General features: G+C 41.9%; 1 protein-coding gene across 1 annotated transcript in view; it reads left to right on the top strand.

Moving 5' to 3' along the window:
- LOC117461747 (epidermal retinol dehydrogenase 2-like) overlaps positions 1-17,706 on the top strand; it is an 87,209-nt gene extending 69,503 nt beyond the window's left edge. The window contains exon 7 of the mRNA XM_034103645.2: positions 15,920-17,706. Coding sequence (XP_033959536.1) covers positions 15,920-16,019 — 100 coding nt within the window. The 3' untranslated portion in view covers positions 16,020-17,706. The remainder of the gene's footprint in view (positions 1-15,919) is intronic.
- Positions 17,707-20,111: the final 2,405 nt, after the last annotated feature.

Genomic DNA, 20,111 nt, shown 5'->3' with positions numbered 1-20,111 from the left:
TTTCTCATTATTATTATTTTTATCGCTCATCTTATTTTTGATTTTATTAATCTGTGTGAATCTGTGCTGTCCTGTTTTTCACTCTCACCCTGTTGCTGTTTGAACTACTGAATTTCCCCACGGGATTAATAAAGGTCCATCTTATCTTATCTTAATGTATAAGTTGATTTACTTCAATCTACTGTACTGTGTAAAAACACCCCAACAATATTACAAGAAATATACTGCATAAAGCAAACTATATACTTTATTTGATCTAAAATATTGATGTTTCTACAACACCCAGTTGTCTTTGTGTATTTTGTGAATGAAGCGCCAGCTCATGGTTAAATCCTGTAATTGAACAAATGGGGAAATTGGGCAATGCCCTCTAGCAATTTGGCAACACCCCCAGCCACTGGGCTTTTGACTGGGACACACCCATTTGAGTCTGATTTGGAGTGCTACAATCATGTATTGCTTTACAATTATATGTAAAAAAAAAAGTCTAAATATGATATTTGGCCTCAAATCATCTGAGGCATGGCGCCCCCCCTGCGATATTTGGCGCAAGGGGGGCGCGCCCCCCAGGTTGGGAACCACTGGTTTAATGGAATGTATATCAGTGTATTAAAGTCAAGACTTCATTTATTTAAACCAATATCTTTCTTGATTCTTTGTACAGTATGAAAAAAAGAGTCTTTGTACCTGAGCTGAAGTTCACTGCTGTGAGGAGTCCAGTTCTGTCTCTCACTCTCTGGTCCAGCCTGTCTGCATCACCTGGACACCTTAAACATACAGATATATATATATATATATATATATATGTAAAGTACCATGTGTACAAACAATATAACTGATTCTCTTCTGTTGAACATGTTGGATTGTGTATTGTCCGAGTCAGGGTTCTTTTTATTTTACTGTAACTTTGGAAGTTGTGTTACCAATGCTTACTGTTTATTTGATACCCATTTGGTAATGCAATTAATAAAAACAACAAGGTTTGGGTTCGTTCTTCAGATGACTGTGACGTTAACGTGTAAGCTCAATAATGAACTCCAGCTCAACCAACCATATTGTAATATCTAAGTAATCATCTTGAAATATGACATTAATAATTGTAATATACACACATGTTATTGTGAGGTTGATTTCACATACACTACTTCGACATTAGCTTGTCTACATACTTGAGCATAGCCAATTTAAATTAACCTTAGCGATAGTTCCTACCTACATAATAAAATATCTCTCTAAGTTACAAGGATGACCTTATTTTATAACCTCAAACAGAAGCCGTTTGTTCTACAGTATTATCCCACTTAACGCTTAGCACTTGTCTATTTCGTTTTAACCTTTATATATACAGTCTATGGTTTTAACTTGGAGGCTACGATTAGCATCGTTAGCACCGATGTAGCTACCACTCACTTCCACGCTAACCCAAGCCTTAACATTCATTACGTAGCTGATTAAAATCATTAACACATAAATAAAGTACTCAAATTTCACTTACCGCAAAAACCGCATTCATGCACCGTCTGTTTTAACCGCAGAGCGAGTCACAATAGTCCGATATATAAGCATCAAGAACAAACAACCACGGCCGGCTTCAAGTTGTGTTCCCTGGATGAGCTGAGCAGGCAGAGTCCCTGTAGCTAGCTTCACGGAGCAGCTAGCAGAGAGACCAGAAGCTAGCAGCAGCAGTCACTTGACAGAGCCGTCACTCAATGTGACCACGCCCTAATTTATGCAACAAAGAAAATAAGACCTACTATAAATAAAAGAGTCGTGTTAGAAAACAATTCACTCACACATCCATAATCATGAAGGTGGAACCTAACTATATGCATAATCATATTTATTACAGCCAGGGGTAGAAACATGTTTTTTTCTGCTGTAAAGTTGGGCATTTTAACATGGGGGTCTATGGAAATTGCTCCTTTCTGCAGTCAGTCCCTATCGGCCAATATATGAACTGCAGTGTGTGGCACTTCCGTATTGGTGTCCCGGCTCTTCCCCAGAGTTTGCCGCTTGGTATCAACCTATGCCTGACCCATAACAGGCAATAATAAGGAGACTGTGGCACTCCAAGGTCTCATGTCTGTGCTCTGAGAGAGGGGAGTAGCAAGTGACATCACTATGTAACATGCTTAGCGCTGCTATTGGCTAGCGCTCTAACACATTGTACCTGATGGGCGGGACATCTCTAAGCAGTTGACCAAACACAACAGAGCCGGCCAGCTAACCAATCAGAGCAGACTGGGCTCTGGTTTCAGACAGAGGGTGAAAAGAGGTGCTGCAGCACAGGCAGTATGAGAAGAATAAAGAGCTTTTGAGCATTAAAGCATGAGACATGTCCCAGGAGAGACACTACATACTGATACACCTGGAAATGAACAGAATATGTCCTCTGTAATGAAAGCACTCAAACGAAAGGGTTATCAACATACGAGCTAGTGAGGGTGTGTGCATGTCAGCAAGGCAACATTTCCTCCTGGATGCACCTCCTCTGGCCATCGGCTAGTCCACTTCTCTGCAGCTCAGCCACTGTCCTGTGAAGTGCTCTGAGGCGGCAACAACAGTCCAGGAAGATATCTGTGATTACTATACCTGCATTTTCTTCCGCATTGAAAAGGTGATGAATGGATTAATAAAACAACAGACTAGTTGTGGGAACAAAAACCCAGAGCCCATCTAAAGTGAACCATAAGCAAATGTCTTCACATGCAGAGCTTGCGTACAGTCGGACATCAGAAACAACAGAGCCACAACAGTAGAAGTAAATCAACAGGCTGCTATGTATCCCAGTGTTTATGACGCTCATTCACAACACAGGCCTCCAGCTGCCTTTCTACAGCAGCAGCAGCACGCGTCACTCTTATGGAGACACTCTGGGTCTTTATGGCAGGAGGGATCAGGCTGCAGCCACCTTATGAAGCATGACAATGGTTCCATAAGGAGCTGCTGTCAGCTGGAGCACGGTCACACATGCTCACCACGGGTGTGATGGGGTGTCATTGCTCATCTATGTACAGGTACATGCATGAACCAGCTGGGAAATGAAGAATACAATTATTTAGGGCAGTTACTGCTCATGTCCAGAACATTCCATTCAGCCCTTAGAATGAGCACTTTACGATACACAGTAAACATATCAGCCTCAGTTCTCTTGTTTCATGTGCATCTACAGAACGGCCGAGCATCATGGGAGGGTATTGTCAGTTAAAGGTACACTCGGCTTTAACAGTTTATTAATCAATGTTGGTATTGTGGTAGCTTTTACATTAACTCTGGCTTAGCTAACACTTTTATAAATAGGTGCAATCCACAATAAGGATACACACTCAGAACAACAAGAGTCCTGCAAAGACATTAGCTTTCAATAAGCCAAACCATTTTAAGAGCAACGTGTGTTTTAGGAGCAATGGAAACAGGCGGGTTCGACAGTGAGTATTACGTTTGAAAAGATCATTATTTCAACAGAAAGGCACAAACTGATGTATTACAGGTATTGGATCCAGTGGTTCTGGAGCTTTTCCCATAGCGGGTCCTCAATTCATGAAATGTAAAAGTGGGTGTTGATGTGGTGGCAGCTGATGTTTTGCTGCAGCACGCAGGTCTGTACATGAATCCAACAGCATAGTGGAACCGAGAGGATGCTACGTCTGCTCCTGGTGTGACACGTTCTTCATGGCAGGAGAATAGTCGGTATTAGACATTTGGCAGATTGTGTTACAAAGAGAGGTGATCTAAGAAGGGCTGAGATGATCTTTAGCCAATCAGCTGTCTTGACACTCAATTATATTTCTTTTTTTTTTGAGTAAGTTACATTTGAGTTAGTTAAACATGGAATTATTATTTTCCTTTAGACTTCCTTCCTTTGAGTCCATCTCCAAATGTCCATGTCACCAGGGAGCATCAAGGCGCTTTCTCTTCCTGAATGGTGCCGGTTCTGGAGGTGTGTGGTTCATGCACATCTGGTTTAATGTGCACACAAATCACCCAGCTTCAATACGGAAATAACAGACCTCTACTAGAGACTACATCTTAAAAAGGAACCTTTCTTTTTAGCTTCCTTCACTACATGTATTAAAGTGTGATATAAATCAGTTGAACACCCTTTAACTGCTCTTCCTTTACTGAATGACCTCATGAGTGTTTTAAAGGAAATTCAGAGCTAGAAGAACACTAGTTGCAGTTGTAACGACTTCGTTAAAATATTACACGCTGACATATGACATATATTAGACATGTAGGGTGATTTGTCTTTCCCGAGGACATAGCGGCATGTGGACTAGGGTTACCTAGGTGGGTTCAATCCCACCAGGGAGGAAAGGTGGGATTGAACCTGCTTCCCTGGTCCCCTAATCGGAAGATCAGCACACTAAACCACTGAGCCACAGCCGTACACTGACAGATGCAATATGGTTTTAGGAGTTCATTTTAGAAGAAGTTTAGAAGTCCTCCTTTTAAATCATTGTGGATACCTACAGTAAAATACAATGCTCTCTTATGAGGTACGTTCTGCCAAATGTCCGCCTGACAGTCTGTGTGGATGTTTAATATGATGATGCTTGAGCGCATTTGTAGACGTTTGGACAGTGAAGACAATGGATATACTTACAGACCGTCTCTGCTATTACCAATGGTGGCTACACAACAAATCAGCAATTCTTGTATTTGATTTGTTAAATAATCTAAGATGTCCCTTAAAACAAAAGTTTTTATTTGTGTCGTGGTGTTTACTCATAACACTTTAGTTTGACCTGAATGCCTACAACATAACGATTGGTAATACTCATGCTGTCTAAATTAGATAAGGAGTTTGAGGAGGGATACGCTCGCTGTATATGACGTGGACTGCTTACTTAGATTTGGAAAACAATGTGTTAGGGTTTGGTTTAGCTGAAATGATCTGAAAGCCATTGTATCTGGTTCAGTTCTGCCAGAGAGCAACGATGGAGCTTATCTTCGGTTTAACGGAGTAAAGTGGGGCAGTGAGTGGAATGGACATGATACTAACCTCAATGCTTTTAAGCATTATTGATTAGTAAGAGTGCTTCTTGTGAGGATGTAATGCACTTCCCAGTCTGCTGATGGAAGCGTTGCCGAGGAGCAAGTTATAACTCATAGTAGGATACTGATACTAGAATGGTATTAGTAGTGTTAGTATTACCAATACATTTTATTCAATTCCAGGATTCTGGACACCCAGTTTGAAAAACAAAACAATAATTCCCATCTCCTTAACAAACACCTATGTATACCCTCTGCGTAGGGTCTTTATAAGGTGTTCTGAATCCCTCTCTAATATCTATTAGGGATGTAACGATACCAAAAACTCACGGTACGATAATATCGCGATAAAAAGTCCACGGTACGATATTTATCGCGATATTGAAAAATAAAGTAGAAAGAAAATTGTTGAATTGATTTTTTTTTTACTTGACTTTTTTCTAACAGCATTTTAGTAGGTAAGTAGTATTGTAAAGTGTCAACAATATAATAATCAGACCCTGCAATAGAATAAATCAAGTCTAATCTTGAGCAGGAACTAATGTAGGCTATTTACTTAGTAGCCTACATATCTGACATTAACGACTAAACACATTTGTGCATTCTTTATGAATGCAAACCGAGTCAAGCCGACTCCGGAGGAAATCATATTTCGTTTATTTTTAACGAAATAAATGTGATTTAATCCACATAATTTACTGTGTTAATTGTTTACTGTAGTATTGTTTAACTTGAAGGTGCCTGATGTGAACATTTCCAGAATGTATTGTCTTAACTTTTTAAATGCCTCTGTGATGTGCTGCTACCCATTTTCCCCTCGGGAACTAATAAACGAATACTATACACCTTAATCTCAGGCCAGTAACACTCAAAGCTAAATGTGCAATACCATGCTATGTTACTATTTATAATGTTATTGTTGTTACAACAGAAGATGTTTTTATTTAAATTGAAGTTAAATGCATCAATCTGGTGCACTGAGGGCAAAATTAAGAGATTTGTGGATACGGCTCTCAACACTCATATGAAACAGAACTGTTCTTACAATGTGTCTTGGAAGGTATTAAATTACTATGCATATTTTATTGTGTAAACACACAGCTGATCACCTGGGGGGTATACGAAGCAGGATTTTCGCTTAGCCGGCTAAATTCAGGGAAAACTCCGGCTTTCCGGTCCTACGAAGCTGGTTCTCTTTTTAGCAGGCTAGATCTCCATGGTAACTTATGCTTAGCGGCTAACCTGGTCGGGACCAGGTTAGGTTGCAGGCTAAGAGCTCAACTCAGTGAAAGCACCAATAGAGTCTGTCTGCAGACCGCAGCAAGGAGGCGTTTCCTATAGGGGCGTTTCCTATAGGGGCGTTTCCTATAGTGAACGACGGGAGCCGGCTCTCGCCCGCGAACGAGACGTTTTTTGTTTTGTTTTTGCGGAGGGATCTAGATCGACATGAAGGCACATTATGCAATGTGCAATGTGGACATTATCCCGCTTATTACACATGGCCACATTCTCAACAAAGTAACGACATGACTCCCAATAATAATTGAAATGCTTTTATGGATTTAGAAAAAGATTTTATTGATTTAAAAAATAGTTTTCTGTATTGATTTAAATTGACATGCATCCGCTAAGAAAAGTAGTCCGTTGTTACTGTTTGAACTAACGTAACAACGGCAGGAACTGCTTCTATAGTGTTTTTGAGGAGCTTTTTGATTACAGATTTGAAAACATCGTTGCTTGCTTTAAAAGTAGCACAATTCATTATGTCAAACCTTGAAAGATATCCCTGCCCTAATGCCCTATGTCTGGACCGCTGCGTAAAAAGGAGGGTTTCTGATTACTTCTCTTCCTACTTTTTGTCCCCCTCTTCTCCCCGCTGCAGCCTAGCAGTTGATCTCAAAGCACGCTCCCCTCTCCTGCAGGGAGAAAAACTATATTTATATACTTTATATAGGTTGATACAGTAGCCCCTTTTTTAAAATAGTTTTTATAGGTGTTGCCATCTGTTTTGTGTAGCGTGGTTCTACAAGCAAGTCAATGCATTAATTGGGTGGTATCAGAGAGTTACACGGGTCTGTAAATGCAATGAAAACAATTGGCCACAGCAAATAATTTATATTAAACATGTAATTTTTACTTTTGAATACTTTAGTACAAAGGATGTCTTGAATAATTTAAGTGATATATGTGTACACATATAAATCATTAGTCAAAACAGCGCTACATTTTATTTAATTAAAAGGTATAATATGTGGTAAACTGAAGAGCCCTTTGGGAGCCGAAAGAGCCGGCTCTTCTTGGTGAGCCAAATGATCCGGCTCAGCAAGAAGAGCCGGAATTCCCATCACTAGAACAATGACTTCTTCTGCGAGGATTTATAAAAGCAGCTGGATAAAAAAAGTTAGGAAACGCCCCTATAGGAAACGCCTCCTTGCTGCGGTCTGCAGACAGACCCATCTCGAAAGCACTGCCTGCTGACCAATCAGAGCTCAGTGTGCGGAGTTTAAAGCGATCAAGTCATATTACAGGAGAAAGGAAATACAGAAAAGCTACCGTTGCAGGAAAGACGGCCGGCAAAAATCACCGACTGTGTGAACGTGAACATTAATAGAATATCACCTCCATCTTCAGAGCAATCTGACTATTATAATATTATCGTTAAGAAAGCTGACTTACATATCTGCCACAACATAAGTAACCGGATCAGAGTAACATTAAGTACAGTCCGCGGCATATCACTTCATAGTGTATCATATATCTCCTTATCTGAGTCAGCTGAGCCGTATCTGGCCGTGCAACACTCACAGTGTCACATACTGTATGCAGAAGTATTATTTTAAGCAACATTAAGTTGAGGAAACACTCGAGTCAAATGTAATTAAAGTCAGATCGTGTCTTAGGGGCAGTGATATCATAAACCTGTTAATGTACGCATTCAAACACTGTTTCTTTTACCAGCTGTATTCACCTTGCAGGTGCAGCTCTGTGGCTTTTATCCTGGATCAAGTGTTTAAGTCATGGATGTTTAAAGTTTAACTTCTTCATATGTCTAATATTATAGTTGACTTTTCATTCAGGAAGTATGACGCTGCGCTGTCAGTGCGCTTCTCCGTGTTTGTGATTGGTCGAATGCTCCAGATACCACCCCTTTCATGTGAACGCGCACCTAACTAGATAGGCCACGGCTGGCTTGAGCGATCCACTTGATAACCCGCGTCGTAGGACCGTTTAGCGAGAGCACGTATGTTTTGGATTAGGCCAGGGGTCGGCAACCCGCGGCCCACGGGCCGCATGCGGCCCTTTAAACCCTCTGCTCTGGCTCCCTTGAGCTTAGACAAAAATAAGAAGGAAATAAAATAAAAGTATTTGTAGGACTATTTATATTTTGTTGCATGGTTGAAAATGTTTCGTATGTTGTATTTTGAGGTGATACTCCATCCATCCATCCATCCATCTTCTCCCGCTTATCCGTGGTCGGGTCGCGGGGGTAGCAGTTCCAGCAGAGAGCCCCAAACTTTCTTTTCCCTGGCGACATCAACCAGCTCTGACTGGGGGATCCCAAGGCGCTCCCAGGCCAGCGAAGAGATATAATCCCTCCACCTGGTCCTAGGTCTACCCCTTGGTCTCTTCCCAGCTGGACGTGCCTGGAACACCTCCCTAGGGAGGCGCCCAGGTGGCATCCTAACTAGGTGCCCGAACCACCTCAACTGGCTTCTTTCGACGCGAAGGAGGAGCGGCTCAACTCCGAGTCCCTCCCTGATGACCGAACTTCTCACCTTATCTCTAAGGGAGACACCAGCCACCCGGCGGAGGAAACCCATCTCGGCCGCTTGTATCCGCGATCTCGTTCTTTCGGTCATGACCCATCCTTCATGACCATAGGTGAGGGTAGGAACGAAAATGGCCCGGTAGACAGAGAGCTTTGCCTTCCGGCTCAGCTCCCTTTTCGTCACAACGGTGCGGTAAAGCGACTGCAATACCGCTCCCGCTGCTCCGATTCTCCGGCCCATCTCACGCTCCATTGATCCCTCACTCGAGAACAAGACCCCGAGATACTTGAACTCCTTCACTTGGGGTAAGGACTCATTCCCTACTTGGAGTGGACAGTCCATCGGTTTCCTGCTGAGAACCATGGCCTCAGATTTGGAGGTGCTGATCCTCATCCCAGCCGCTTCACACTCGGTTGCGAACCGATCCAGTGAGTGCTGAAGGTCGCAGACCGATGAAGCCATCAGAACCACATCATCTGCAAAAAGCAGTGGTGCAATCCTTAGTCCACCGAACTGCAGACCCCCCCCCCCACGACTACGCCTCGAAATCCGATCCATGTATATTACAAACAGGATTGGTGACAAAGCGCAGCCCTGGCGGAGGCCAACCCTCACCGGAAATGGGTCCGACTTACTGCCGAGGACCCGGACACAGCTCTCGCTTTGGGAGTACAGAGATTGGATGGCCCTGAGTAGAGACCCCCTCACCCCATACTCCCGCAGCACCTCCCACAGTAACTCCCTGGGAACCCGGTCATACGCCTTCTCCAAGTCTACAAAACACATGTAGGTGATACTGTGACACATAAATAAAAAACAAAACGGTTTTAATTAGGTCAACTAAAATATGCGTCACATCCTGCTCCGGTCCCGCGCGAGCGCCTTTTCTTGGAGGCGAATAACCTGACCCCCGGCTCGATGAGCGAGCTATGGACAAATCAGAGAAAAGTACCGGAGGAACACAGGATTTAATTCTGCGTGGACAGAGTTGTATGCTTTCACAGCAAACAATGCTGGTTTACCGGGATGTTTGATATGTAGAGAGAAGTTGTCAACGGTGGTGCAGCCTTTACGAGGGAGAGGAAGACAGCTGACGGTCATAATTCAATGGGGTATGTAATTTATTTCAGAAAACACTTGTTGCTATATTCCATGGAATGCTCTTAACGTCCCGATAGCAATGAATATATTAAATGCTTTGACAATAAATACATACAAAAATTAATCTCTGGAAGCCGTAGCGCTGTAAAAAGCATGACCAATCATCTGAGCCGGCCCGGCTAAAATAACTGGATGGCCTACCTGCCTGTCAGCCTTCCATCTGGGGACAAACTTATATCGAGGCATATTTTTTCCGGTTGTGTACTTTCAAATTCTAGGGCACTCGAGCTGGTGTCTCCATTCTTATCTTTAACTCTTTTTAGGGTGCAGATATATGTTTTATTTATTTCAAAGTGGGTCCATTTAATAATATTTTTTTCCCCTTCAAATGTGCAGAGGACTCCCCAAGTGCCGTGTTTAATTTATTTTAAAGTAGGCCTGTGTATTATTTTTAATTCTCCTTATAAAAGTTCTTTGTTTCTTATTAGAGGTTAACAGTTTTCTATCATGTAATAAATAGCCTAATAAATGCAAAAAAAACTGTAGTTTTTGTCAGATATAAGAATAAAAAACTATGAAATATGTTTTGCGGCTCCAGACAAAAAACATTTTGGGAAAAAGGAGCGAAATGGCTCTTTTGGTCAAAAAGGTTGCAGACCCCTGGATTAGGCCAACCGGCTAACTCAAACATATCCAGGTTAGGTTGAACCAGCTTCGTAGTACAGGCCCCTGAGAGCTGCCGTTTCATTCAGACTGTTTAAAAAAAACGACGGTCTGATTTCAACAACTCAATGTGTGATTATTATAGCAGTAATATTAGACACTGATAATACAGTAAACTATTAACACTGTACATATTATTGTTTGCCCGTGGGATTAGGATGATCGGTAGTGAGAGCCGCTGCATTTTCCTCCGGTCGGATGTGATATAAAAACAAAGCGATTATTTTTGTTGTTGTAAACTCACGTGGATTAAACTACATGTGCATTCATTTCAATTCGCGAACATATGATACATTAAATGATCGAGAGGATGATGATTGAAAATTGTTTGTTTGAGCCGGGCTGCATTTCCTGATCTAAAAACATAGCGATGGTTTTGTATTTACGCCAACGTGAATTAAACATTATTTTGTTAAATAAAAAAATGGTGATGTTTAGTAAATGATTACATGTCTCTTATTTAGCACAGAATATGATCCTATCCGTGACATATATGGATCTTAACAAATATCCGCTATATCAGATACCTATAGATCAGCTGTTTATTTCACATGAGTTCCAGTGTGGCAGCTTTTCACGGCTCCCCCTGGTGGATCCATGATCCATTGCAGCTGGTTTCATTATAATTAAATGTATTTATCAAGGGGGCATTTCAAGTCCTGCTGTAACCTACTTGCTGCCATGTTGGACAGATCTCCCTTGAAGAAGAGATCGATGATCTCAATGGGACCATCTGGTTAAATAAAGGTTTAATAAAAAAAATGTGTTTACAAACAAATATTTATAATTTTTTTTTAAATCGCAGTAGCTTTTGTCAGTGTTGCGACGGTATTGAGACATTTATTTACCGCGATATTCAATATATCGCTACATCCCTAATATCTATTATACTTTGCTGTGAAAACATTTATTTTCAACAACTGGATTAATTACATTTCCGGCAAAACTACATTTTAAACATGACATTTAACTTCACTAATGCACTTTTAGAAATAGTTCTAAAACATCATAATGTTACTCATCATAAAGTTAGCAGTTAGCTCCTGAATTTAGCAAAGCAGTACTGTTCTGCCCTCCTGCAGCTAACAGCTAATGTTAGCTAGCTTTTCTCCTGCCAAATTCATCACAATCACATTGTTCCTAATGTAGCATTATCAGGGGGAAAAGGTTGTATAAGGAGATATCTGATCTATTCAGAAAGATTAGCATACCTCACAGACGAATGTGACAGGTTGAGACAATCATGGCCAATTACATTCAATTATTTAATCCTCATTAAACTGCAACGTGCAGCATTTCAAAAAAGAAATAATGATGAATATACAGGGTGTTCCCTCTCCTTTAGTGTGTTCTATACTGTAGCTTTTAGTGTACGTAAATGCTCTGCAAAGGCTAAAATCCCTGTGTTCCCTCCAGAGGGAGTTTCTCTACTACACACTGGGCTCTGGTTCCAGGCAGAGGCACAGGCGCGGGAAGGTATTTTGAGTAGGGGTGCTGAGGTGCTGGACTCCAGTGAACACTATTAAGGGCACTATAGAGCACGCACAAAAGCACTCCCCACACGCAAACACACAGTACACCCGCGACTGTTACAATGAAGGCTCGATAATCAGCTCACGGCATATAGGCAGGGGTAAAGTGCTATTTTTTTACGAGTGGGGAGCGGACCTCACCTCCTCTAGGGGGGTCCGGGGGGATGCTCCTCCGGAAAGATTTGTTTTAAATATTGAAGTTGAAAGCATCAATCTGGCGCACTTTGAGGGCAACATGAAGAGATCTATGGATACATCTCTCAACGCCCAGATGAAACACAACTGTAAGCAGATGTTCTTTTTCTTTATGGATATTTTACAATCACTCCCCTTTCAAACGGTATTCTTGTTTTACTGCCATATAGTATTTCATAACTGTTTTTCCTTTATTCTCTTATTTTTTTAATAACGATAATGATCATATGAAGATGTGCCGCGGAAATAATCTTTTGAATAATTTGTGACCAAACCGTTTGAGACCCACTGAGATAACTTAGACTAAAGTTAACTATCTAAACCCTCAGAGAGTCCCTTAGCTCACCTGAGTCTCTCAGTCTGAGAGGAGAGCTCTCCTCCAGCTTGTTGTGGAACCAACAGCTCCGTATGTCCGTTAGTGCAGCTAGCTAACCAGATGCTAACAACACGGTCCCTGCTGCTGGCACCGGTCCCTCTCTCTCTCTCCCTCTCTCTCCCTCTCTCACACACACACACACACTAAATGCGCTATTTCCGCACACACACATGCACACACACACACACACACACACACACACACACACACACACACACACACACACACACACACACACACACAGAGCCGAGCTTGAAGCACACTTTTATTTCCATGCAACTCTCTGATTGGTCTGGTGTCTTGCCTCTGTTGCATTCACTGAACACAGGAAATTACAGTCCTGCCGTCCTCTCTAGTGTCTTTATGAGGTTCGCGTAAAGCATGGTAATGTATTATATTATTGAGGTGGAATTGTCCAGTGCTACAGAAAAAACATTCGGGGCAGGCCAAAATATAATTTTACCAACAATGTGGAATTTAGTGGCTACATATTACACAGATTATGCACAGCGGGAGCAGCAATAACCGTCAAATAATAATTCAGACAGAGGAGCTCCGCACCCCCTGCCTGCCGCTAGGGGGTGCTGCAGCACCCTCAGCTCCCGCGCCCATGGACAGAGGGTGAAAAGAGGTGCTGCAGCACAGGCAGTATGAGAAGAATAAAGAGCTTTTTGAACGTTAAAGCTCTGAGACATGTCCCAGTAGAGACACTTAATACAAATATGAACCTGAAAAGGAGCATAATAGGGCCCTTTTTAGGATTTTTGGATGTGTGAAGTCTTAAAGGTCACATGCCATGGCCATTTTCACTGATCATAATTCCATTGTTGAGGTATACTAGAATAGATGTATACTGTGCAATTTTCCAAACTCACATTGGTTTCGCATACAGCATCTCTGTAAAGTATGTGTATTCACTCTCTCCACTAAACGGCTCGCTGCAGCTCTTGCCCTTCCCCCTCCCCAGTGTGCTCCGATTGGTCGGGACCAGTCGGGACGTTGTGAATCGCGCTGAGCTCCGTGGAGGTGTGATTTCCTTGTTTAGCGAAACACAGCCAAACTCACCCTGAGCACACACAAAGTCACAGCCGAAGTAAAAACAATAAGTGTGGCTCGATATTGAGTAAGAAAAAGGTTGATAAACGCTGTGAGAATGGGTCTGCAGAGAGAATCCCAACTGTCTGTTATCAGCCTGCAGCCAGGGAGGAGAGATCAGCAGAGCTGCCTGCACTGAGTGTGTGAGGAAGTCCGTGGATTGGTCAATTTGGACCAATCAGCGGGGACGTAACGTAACGGCTCCGCGGACGTAACGTCACGGCTCCACGGATTGGTCCATTTCTTTCCGGGGACGACATGACATCATGATGTCCCCGGAAGAATCAAATGGACAGTGACGTATCTCCAACGAGGCGTTTTGGGGAGGTATTTTCTGTTTTAGAGTTGTACTCCCTACATGGTGTACTTTGAGGGTTTTGACTCCGCAGACCATTTACATGCATAAAAACCTTCATAGCACACAAGGGGACGGGCAATAACCGGAAAAGCATGACATGTCACCTTTAATAACAGGAATAGGTGTGGTGCCTACATTTCCCATAACGCAGCAGTAGCAGTAGTGTGAATGACTCCCGTCACTTGACCCAGGTGATAAAAGAGGAGCATTGGATTGATCCCTCAGTGCTCCGAGGTCTTTCTGCAGGCTTCTGTCCTCCTTCCCTCCTTTCTCTGAGCTGTTATTTAATATTTATAAATGATTCTCATTAGAAAGATGTTCCTCTCTGGAACACGGCTCACACAAATGGAGATAGCGCTTTTCCTGTCCCCTCTGCTGGTTTTACATAAAAGCCTTTGTATTCCGTCTTTGATAACACGTTGTTGTATTATCCAGCCGTGTCTCTGCTCCGTCTTCGGAGACAAAAGAGTCATTGTTAGTCACAGAGAAGCTGCTAACACAAATCTTTTTTACAAGGGATCCAGGAGGCATTCTGGCTCTAATGAGTTTACATTAGTACAAATATGATGTTGTTCAATTAGATAAATGTATATTTATTTCTGGCTTTAAATGGGTTATCCAGAAATATAGCATTCCTCCATAGCATTAGGGGCCGTCCTGATTTGTCTTTTCTTATTTATGCTATTGTAAACCAACATCCCATGATCAGCTCTGCCATAAAACGGCACACTGCACAACAACAGATAGATTGTTACTTGTGTCGTTGTCCGGGTTACAGGTAAAACAACATTCACCATTTAAGCATTTTGTGTTGCGGTACTTCACCTTCCATAATGACAGTAATATATGGGATCATTTTGGTGATGCAACTTACAAATTGTACCTTTCTGACAAATAAATCCAATGATCCCGTGTCTAGACTAAGAGCTTCATTGAACTACTAATGAAATATATCAATCTTACCGGGGCTATTTCTCTATTGAGGGCTACGTTTTCACCACACACACACACACACACACACACACACACACACACACACACACACACACACACACACACACACACACACACACACACACACACACACACACACACACACACACACACACACACACACCTCTACACACTGCCTGATTACTAGTGTTATGAAGAAGAGGTCCGGTCACCAAGGCGCATTATGTGCTCTGCTCCGCTCCGTGTTCAGCAGTGGGGTATTTACTGACGTATGTTATGTCCTAGAACCCAACGTGGACCTCTCTGCAGCTTGTGGTAACCACAGATCTTATGTCAGGCTTCTAACCACACACGTGTTCAAAAAACCATTGACTTCGATTTGAGGGAACCGGAAGTGCTAAATGTTGAATTTGAAACTGATTTTCAAGTAAACAAGTTGTGTCCTATACTCAGTCCTTTCCCTCTGCACAAACATGTGTCTGCAGCACATAGACAGGCTGGGCACATACCATCATTGATCATCCCTTCAACATGTTGCTTTAAGAGAATCCGTTGAAACAGCGAACACAGAGCTAGCGAATGTGTCACTTTATTGTTGGAATAATTACATGAAATGGAACCACATTAAATATAAAGGCCTATGGATTGAGGTCAATACAGAACATTCCCCACTACTGTACATGATTAATATATTTAACATATATAAACTAGACTTGATCTTCTTTTAGGTGCTTCTTGCGTTGGTTTAATATCCATACCCCACTCCTCACCTGAACTAAAGTGAGAGCTAACAGACATGTCCTTTGCTTCTCCGCAGCCTCCTCCCTGTGAAGCAGGGCATCATGCTGGGCCAATACCTGGGAGCCTTCAGCCTTATGGACCACTTCACGGGACGCGCCATCAAAAAGCAGGAGTGACCGAGGGGAGAGGACAATATGAAGCTCAGAGACACGGAAACATGACAGGCATCAAAGCCAATCGTAATGGTCCCAGTGTATGAAGTATTAGAGGTGAGGGCAGAACATAGTGCTGATCCTCCCATGTCAAATCAACAGTATATCTCACTGTATAATCCAGCTTTTAAGCTCTCAGATCCTTAACATACTTTTTTTATATGTATATATAATTAGTGAAATTCAAATGTAATCTTATTAACAGTTTGTATTTGATTAGTGCTCAGAAGTTTCAGGCAGCCCGTGTCCTTATACAACTCCTAGACATGTAACAGCAAGTCATAACGACAGGAAACATGGGTCCCAAGTCAAGTGTGATGTTTCCTAACATCCCCTTACCTGCTGTGTACGTAGTGCTCCAGCTCAGGTGGAACACAGATGCTTCTTTTGATTTTTTTGATTTTGATATACTTTATTAATCCCCGTGGGGAAATTGTTTCTCTGCATTTGACCCATCCTAGTGTTAGGAGCAGTGGGCAGCCATTTTGAACAGCGCCCGGGGAGCAGTGTAGGGAACGGTGCCTTGCTCAGGGACACCTCGGTAGCACTTGGTCTTGCCGGGACTTGAACTGGTGACCTTCCGCTACTTCTTCTGCTGCCAGAGAAGCAAGTCAGTGTACTAATGACTGTAAAGTGCACTGCTCTAATAATTGTAGACAGGGCTCATTATCTCTTACAATTCGAAGAAATACGCATACATACAAAAACCCAGCATTAATAAAATGCAACCTCTATCACTAGTATGTGCTGAGAAGAAGTGACATCTAAAGTTTAAGTGTACACATATCAATATACACTTATTACGCAGACATTTAATCTGGTATAATGCCATATGAGCGCATTTGTGAAAGTTTAGAGTGTAAATGTTAATCTGGCTCAGTGTTTGCAGTCTAAATCTTTTCACCTTAAAAAGCAATTGCTCTTACTCAGGAACAGCGGACCCTGTCTCAGGGTTGAAATGTGATACCCTTGATATATCGTCACCTTATAAAAAGGGGACACATCTTCAACTCCTTTATTCCCGTCCATCTTTATTGCTTTATTCACAATTAGCTAGCAGCGCATTAGCATGCTACAGCTAGCCGCAGGGTGTGGAGCCACCTCTGCTATTCTTCCTCTTTCCATTCATTCATGAAAGCCTGGTAAGCACAGCATGTGAACACACTGTCAAACCACTAACCTTGCTAGTGCTTCATATACATATATAACTATATGTGTAACAGTATGGTGCATGTGTGTGGTCGGGAAGTGTGTGTTGGTACAGTACAGGTCTCACAATGAAGTAATTGTTTTGAAGAACATGCATGTGTTTTGCACCTAAAAAAGTCCTTATTGCCACATTAAGTGTCCTATCATTACAAGTATATTGTAACGATTATAATACTTATATGTATCATGAATCAACCGTTGTTTTAATCAAACGATGTGTCATATATAATATGTAACAGTAGTTGAAGGATGTAAAGTCATCCTAGCTGTTGATGATATTGAAGTGATTGAAATGAAGAATGCACCTGTTGCTTTAATCATGCTAACAGTGAAGGACATGAGATGTCAAAGAGATGCGTTAAAAAGAAGGTTTGAAGTCAGAACCATCTCTCAGTTTGAATGTTGTGTGAATTATTATCAATAAATAACCATTTGTACGTTTTATTTCTGTTTCGAGTCTTCTGTTCAGCATTATACTTCCCACAGTTCCAGCACATCACACATGACAAGCGTTAACAGAATGCTTCTGCGATTGTTTTTCATTAGTCATTGAAGTGTACCATGTCATAGCCCTAGGCATACAATTACCAAAACGTTGTCTTTGATTAAGACTTTGTTTACAGCCTATTATAGCGCAGACCATTACACAGTGCATACCGTATTGGAATACAATGTATTTTGTTTGTATAAAAAAGTCAGAAAGAGGATTAATGAGTTCTGTGTGTTAAACTTGAAATTAGATCATGACAATGCTAAGGTAAAACAATAAGTCTTAAGATATGGTGTAAAGGTGTTTTCATTGACATGCCTTCGGTGTTTCTGGCAGACTATTCCACAGGGGAGAACCAAGGACCCTCACACTGCCTCCCTGTAGCGGTCTGTCCCCACACAGGTCCGAGGACCTGAGGGGTCATGTCTGACGAGTGTCCAGGTGCTAGTCCATGGAGTGATTTGAAAATGGTCAGATACATCCTAAACCATTGTAAACTGAGACAATGACATACACACTACTGTAGTATATCAACAATCAATGTCATCATTGACTGTATTGGAAGCAGAGCTTAAATCTAAAAATACTAATATTCAGAGTTTCATGTGTACATATTCAGTTACAGGCAATTCTCAACTTTAATAGCATCAAAAGTAAACCAAGATCTCTTCAAATGAACATTATAAATGTTGCAATAAAGCGGGGAGGATATTTATTCACCGTTCAAATCATACAAGATAACAGCAGCTACATTCAGTAGCTATCCCTTAGCAAAAAAATCTATAGAATACTATAGAAATATCTATGGACGAATTCTATAGAAATGTTCTGTATACTACAGGATTTTTGCGGATATACTATAAAAATTGCCTACGTGTTTTACTATAGATTCTATGAAATAATCTATAGAATACTATAGAAAACGCCATGGATGCTTTCTATAGAACTGTTCTGTAGAATACCATTCTGTAGAATACTATATAATTTGTGACCTATATTCTATAGAATCTGGACATTGAATCTATTGATGTTTCTATAGAATATACTGCAGGATATTGGCAAATATTCTATAGAATTCACCTATGGATTTTACTATAGATTCCACCAAATAATGTATACACTGAACAAAAATATAAATGAAACACTTTTGTTTTTGCTCCCATTTTTCATGAGATGAACTCAAAGATCTAAAACATTTTCTATTTACACAAAATAACCATTTCTCTCAAATATTGTTCACAAATCTGAAAAAATGTGTGATAGTGAGCACTTCTCCTTTGCCGAGATAATCCATCCCACCTCACAGGTGTGGCATATCAAGATGCTGATTAGACAGCATGATTATTGCACAGGTGTGCCTTAGGCTGGCCACAATAAAAGGCCACTATAAAATGTGCATTTTTGCTTTATTGGGGGGGTCTATATGTATCTCAAAACTGTCCCGAAGATGTCTTCACAGCTGGACTGTTGAAGTCTGCTGCATGTCAGCTGGAGTGATGACATCATCGTGTTCCATTACACAGGTGTTTATAGTTGTGCTAACGAGGTGTGCAGAGATCACAGGTTTCCATTGTTCTGAATGAGAGATAAACCTCTTACATGTGAACGTTTTGTGGAAGAACCGTAACAGATATTTGTGAAATTTCAAAACGAGAAGCATGTCAAGGAAGTTGAGTATCTGAAGTGTAATTTTGTGTGTGTGTGTGTGTGTGTGTGTGTGTGTGTGTGTGTGTGTGTGTGTGTGTGTGTGTGTGTGTGTGTGTGTGTGTGTGTGTGTGTGTGTGTGAGAGAGTGAGAGTGAGAGTGAGAGAGCTCCCGCGGCTATATTATGCACGAGTCAACATCAGACTCAGAGATTTGCAAATCCTGACACGTTGTGCAAAACACAGCAGACTCGTGCGGACTGAGAGCCGTAACCCCCAGTTTCCACCGGGTCCGTCTGCGCCGCGCCGCGTTAAGGCTGCGCCGCGTTAAGGCTGCGCCACGTTACGGCTGCGCCGCAGCGGTCATATAAATCACGACCAATAGTCAATAGGTGCTATTCCATCACACGCACCGCGTTACGGCTCAGACGCGTCCCAGAAGCGGGTCGGCGCAGAGCTTCTCTAAAATTAGGATGAATCCTATTTTTGCCGCGGCGCAGCCGTAAAGGTATGGTCGGGCAGGCAGCCCCCCCCCTCGCAGGAAGTGGAAAGGTGAGCATCCGGGCCAGGCCCATCCCCCACATATACTAATTTAGCAGACCCCCCTCCTTCATCACAACACCTCCACTACGATACGCACAATGGTTGACAAGGTTTTCATCATGGAAGTGGAAAAACACCCTATTTGATATGATGTAACCAATGCTTACTACA

The sequence above is a fragment of the Pseudochaenichthys georgianus genome, chromosome 17 (genome assembly GCF_902827115.2).
Source record: "Pseudochaenichthys georgianus chromosome 17, fPseGeo1.2, whole genome shotgun sequence".
Lineage (NCBI taxonomy): Eukaryota > Metazoa > Chordata > Actinopteri > Perciformes > Channichthyidae > Pseudochaenichthys > Pseudochaenichthys georgianus.
Note: the sequence above shows the minus strand (reverse complement) of the source record. Positions and strands in the feature narration are given on the sequence as shown.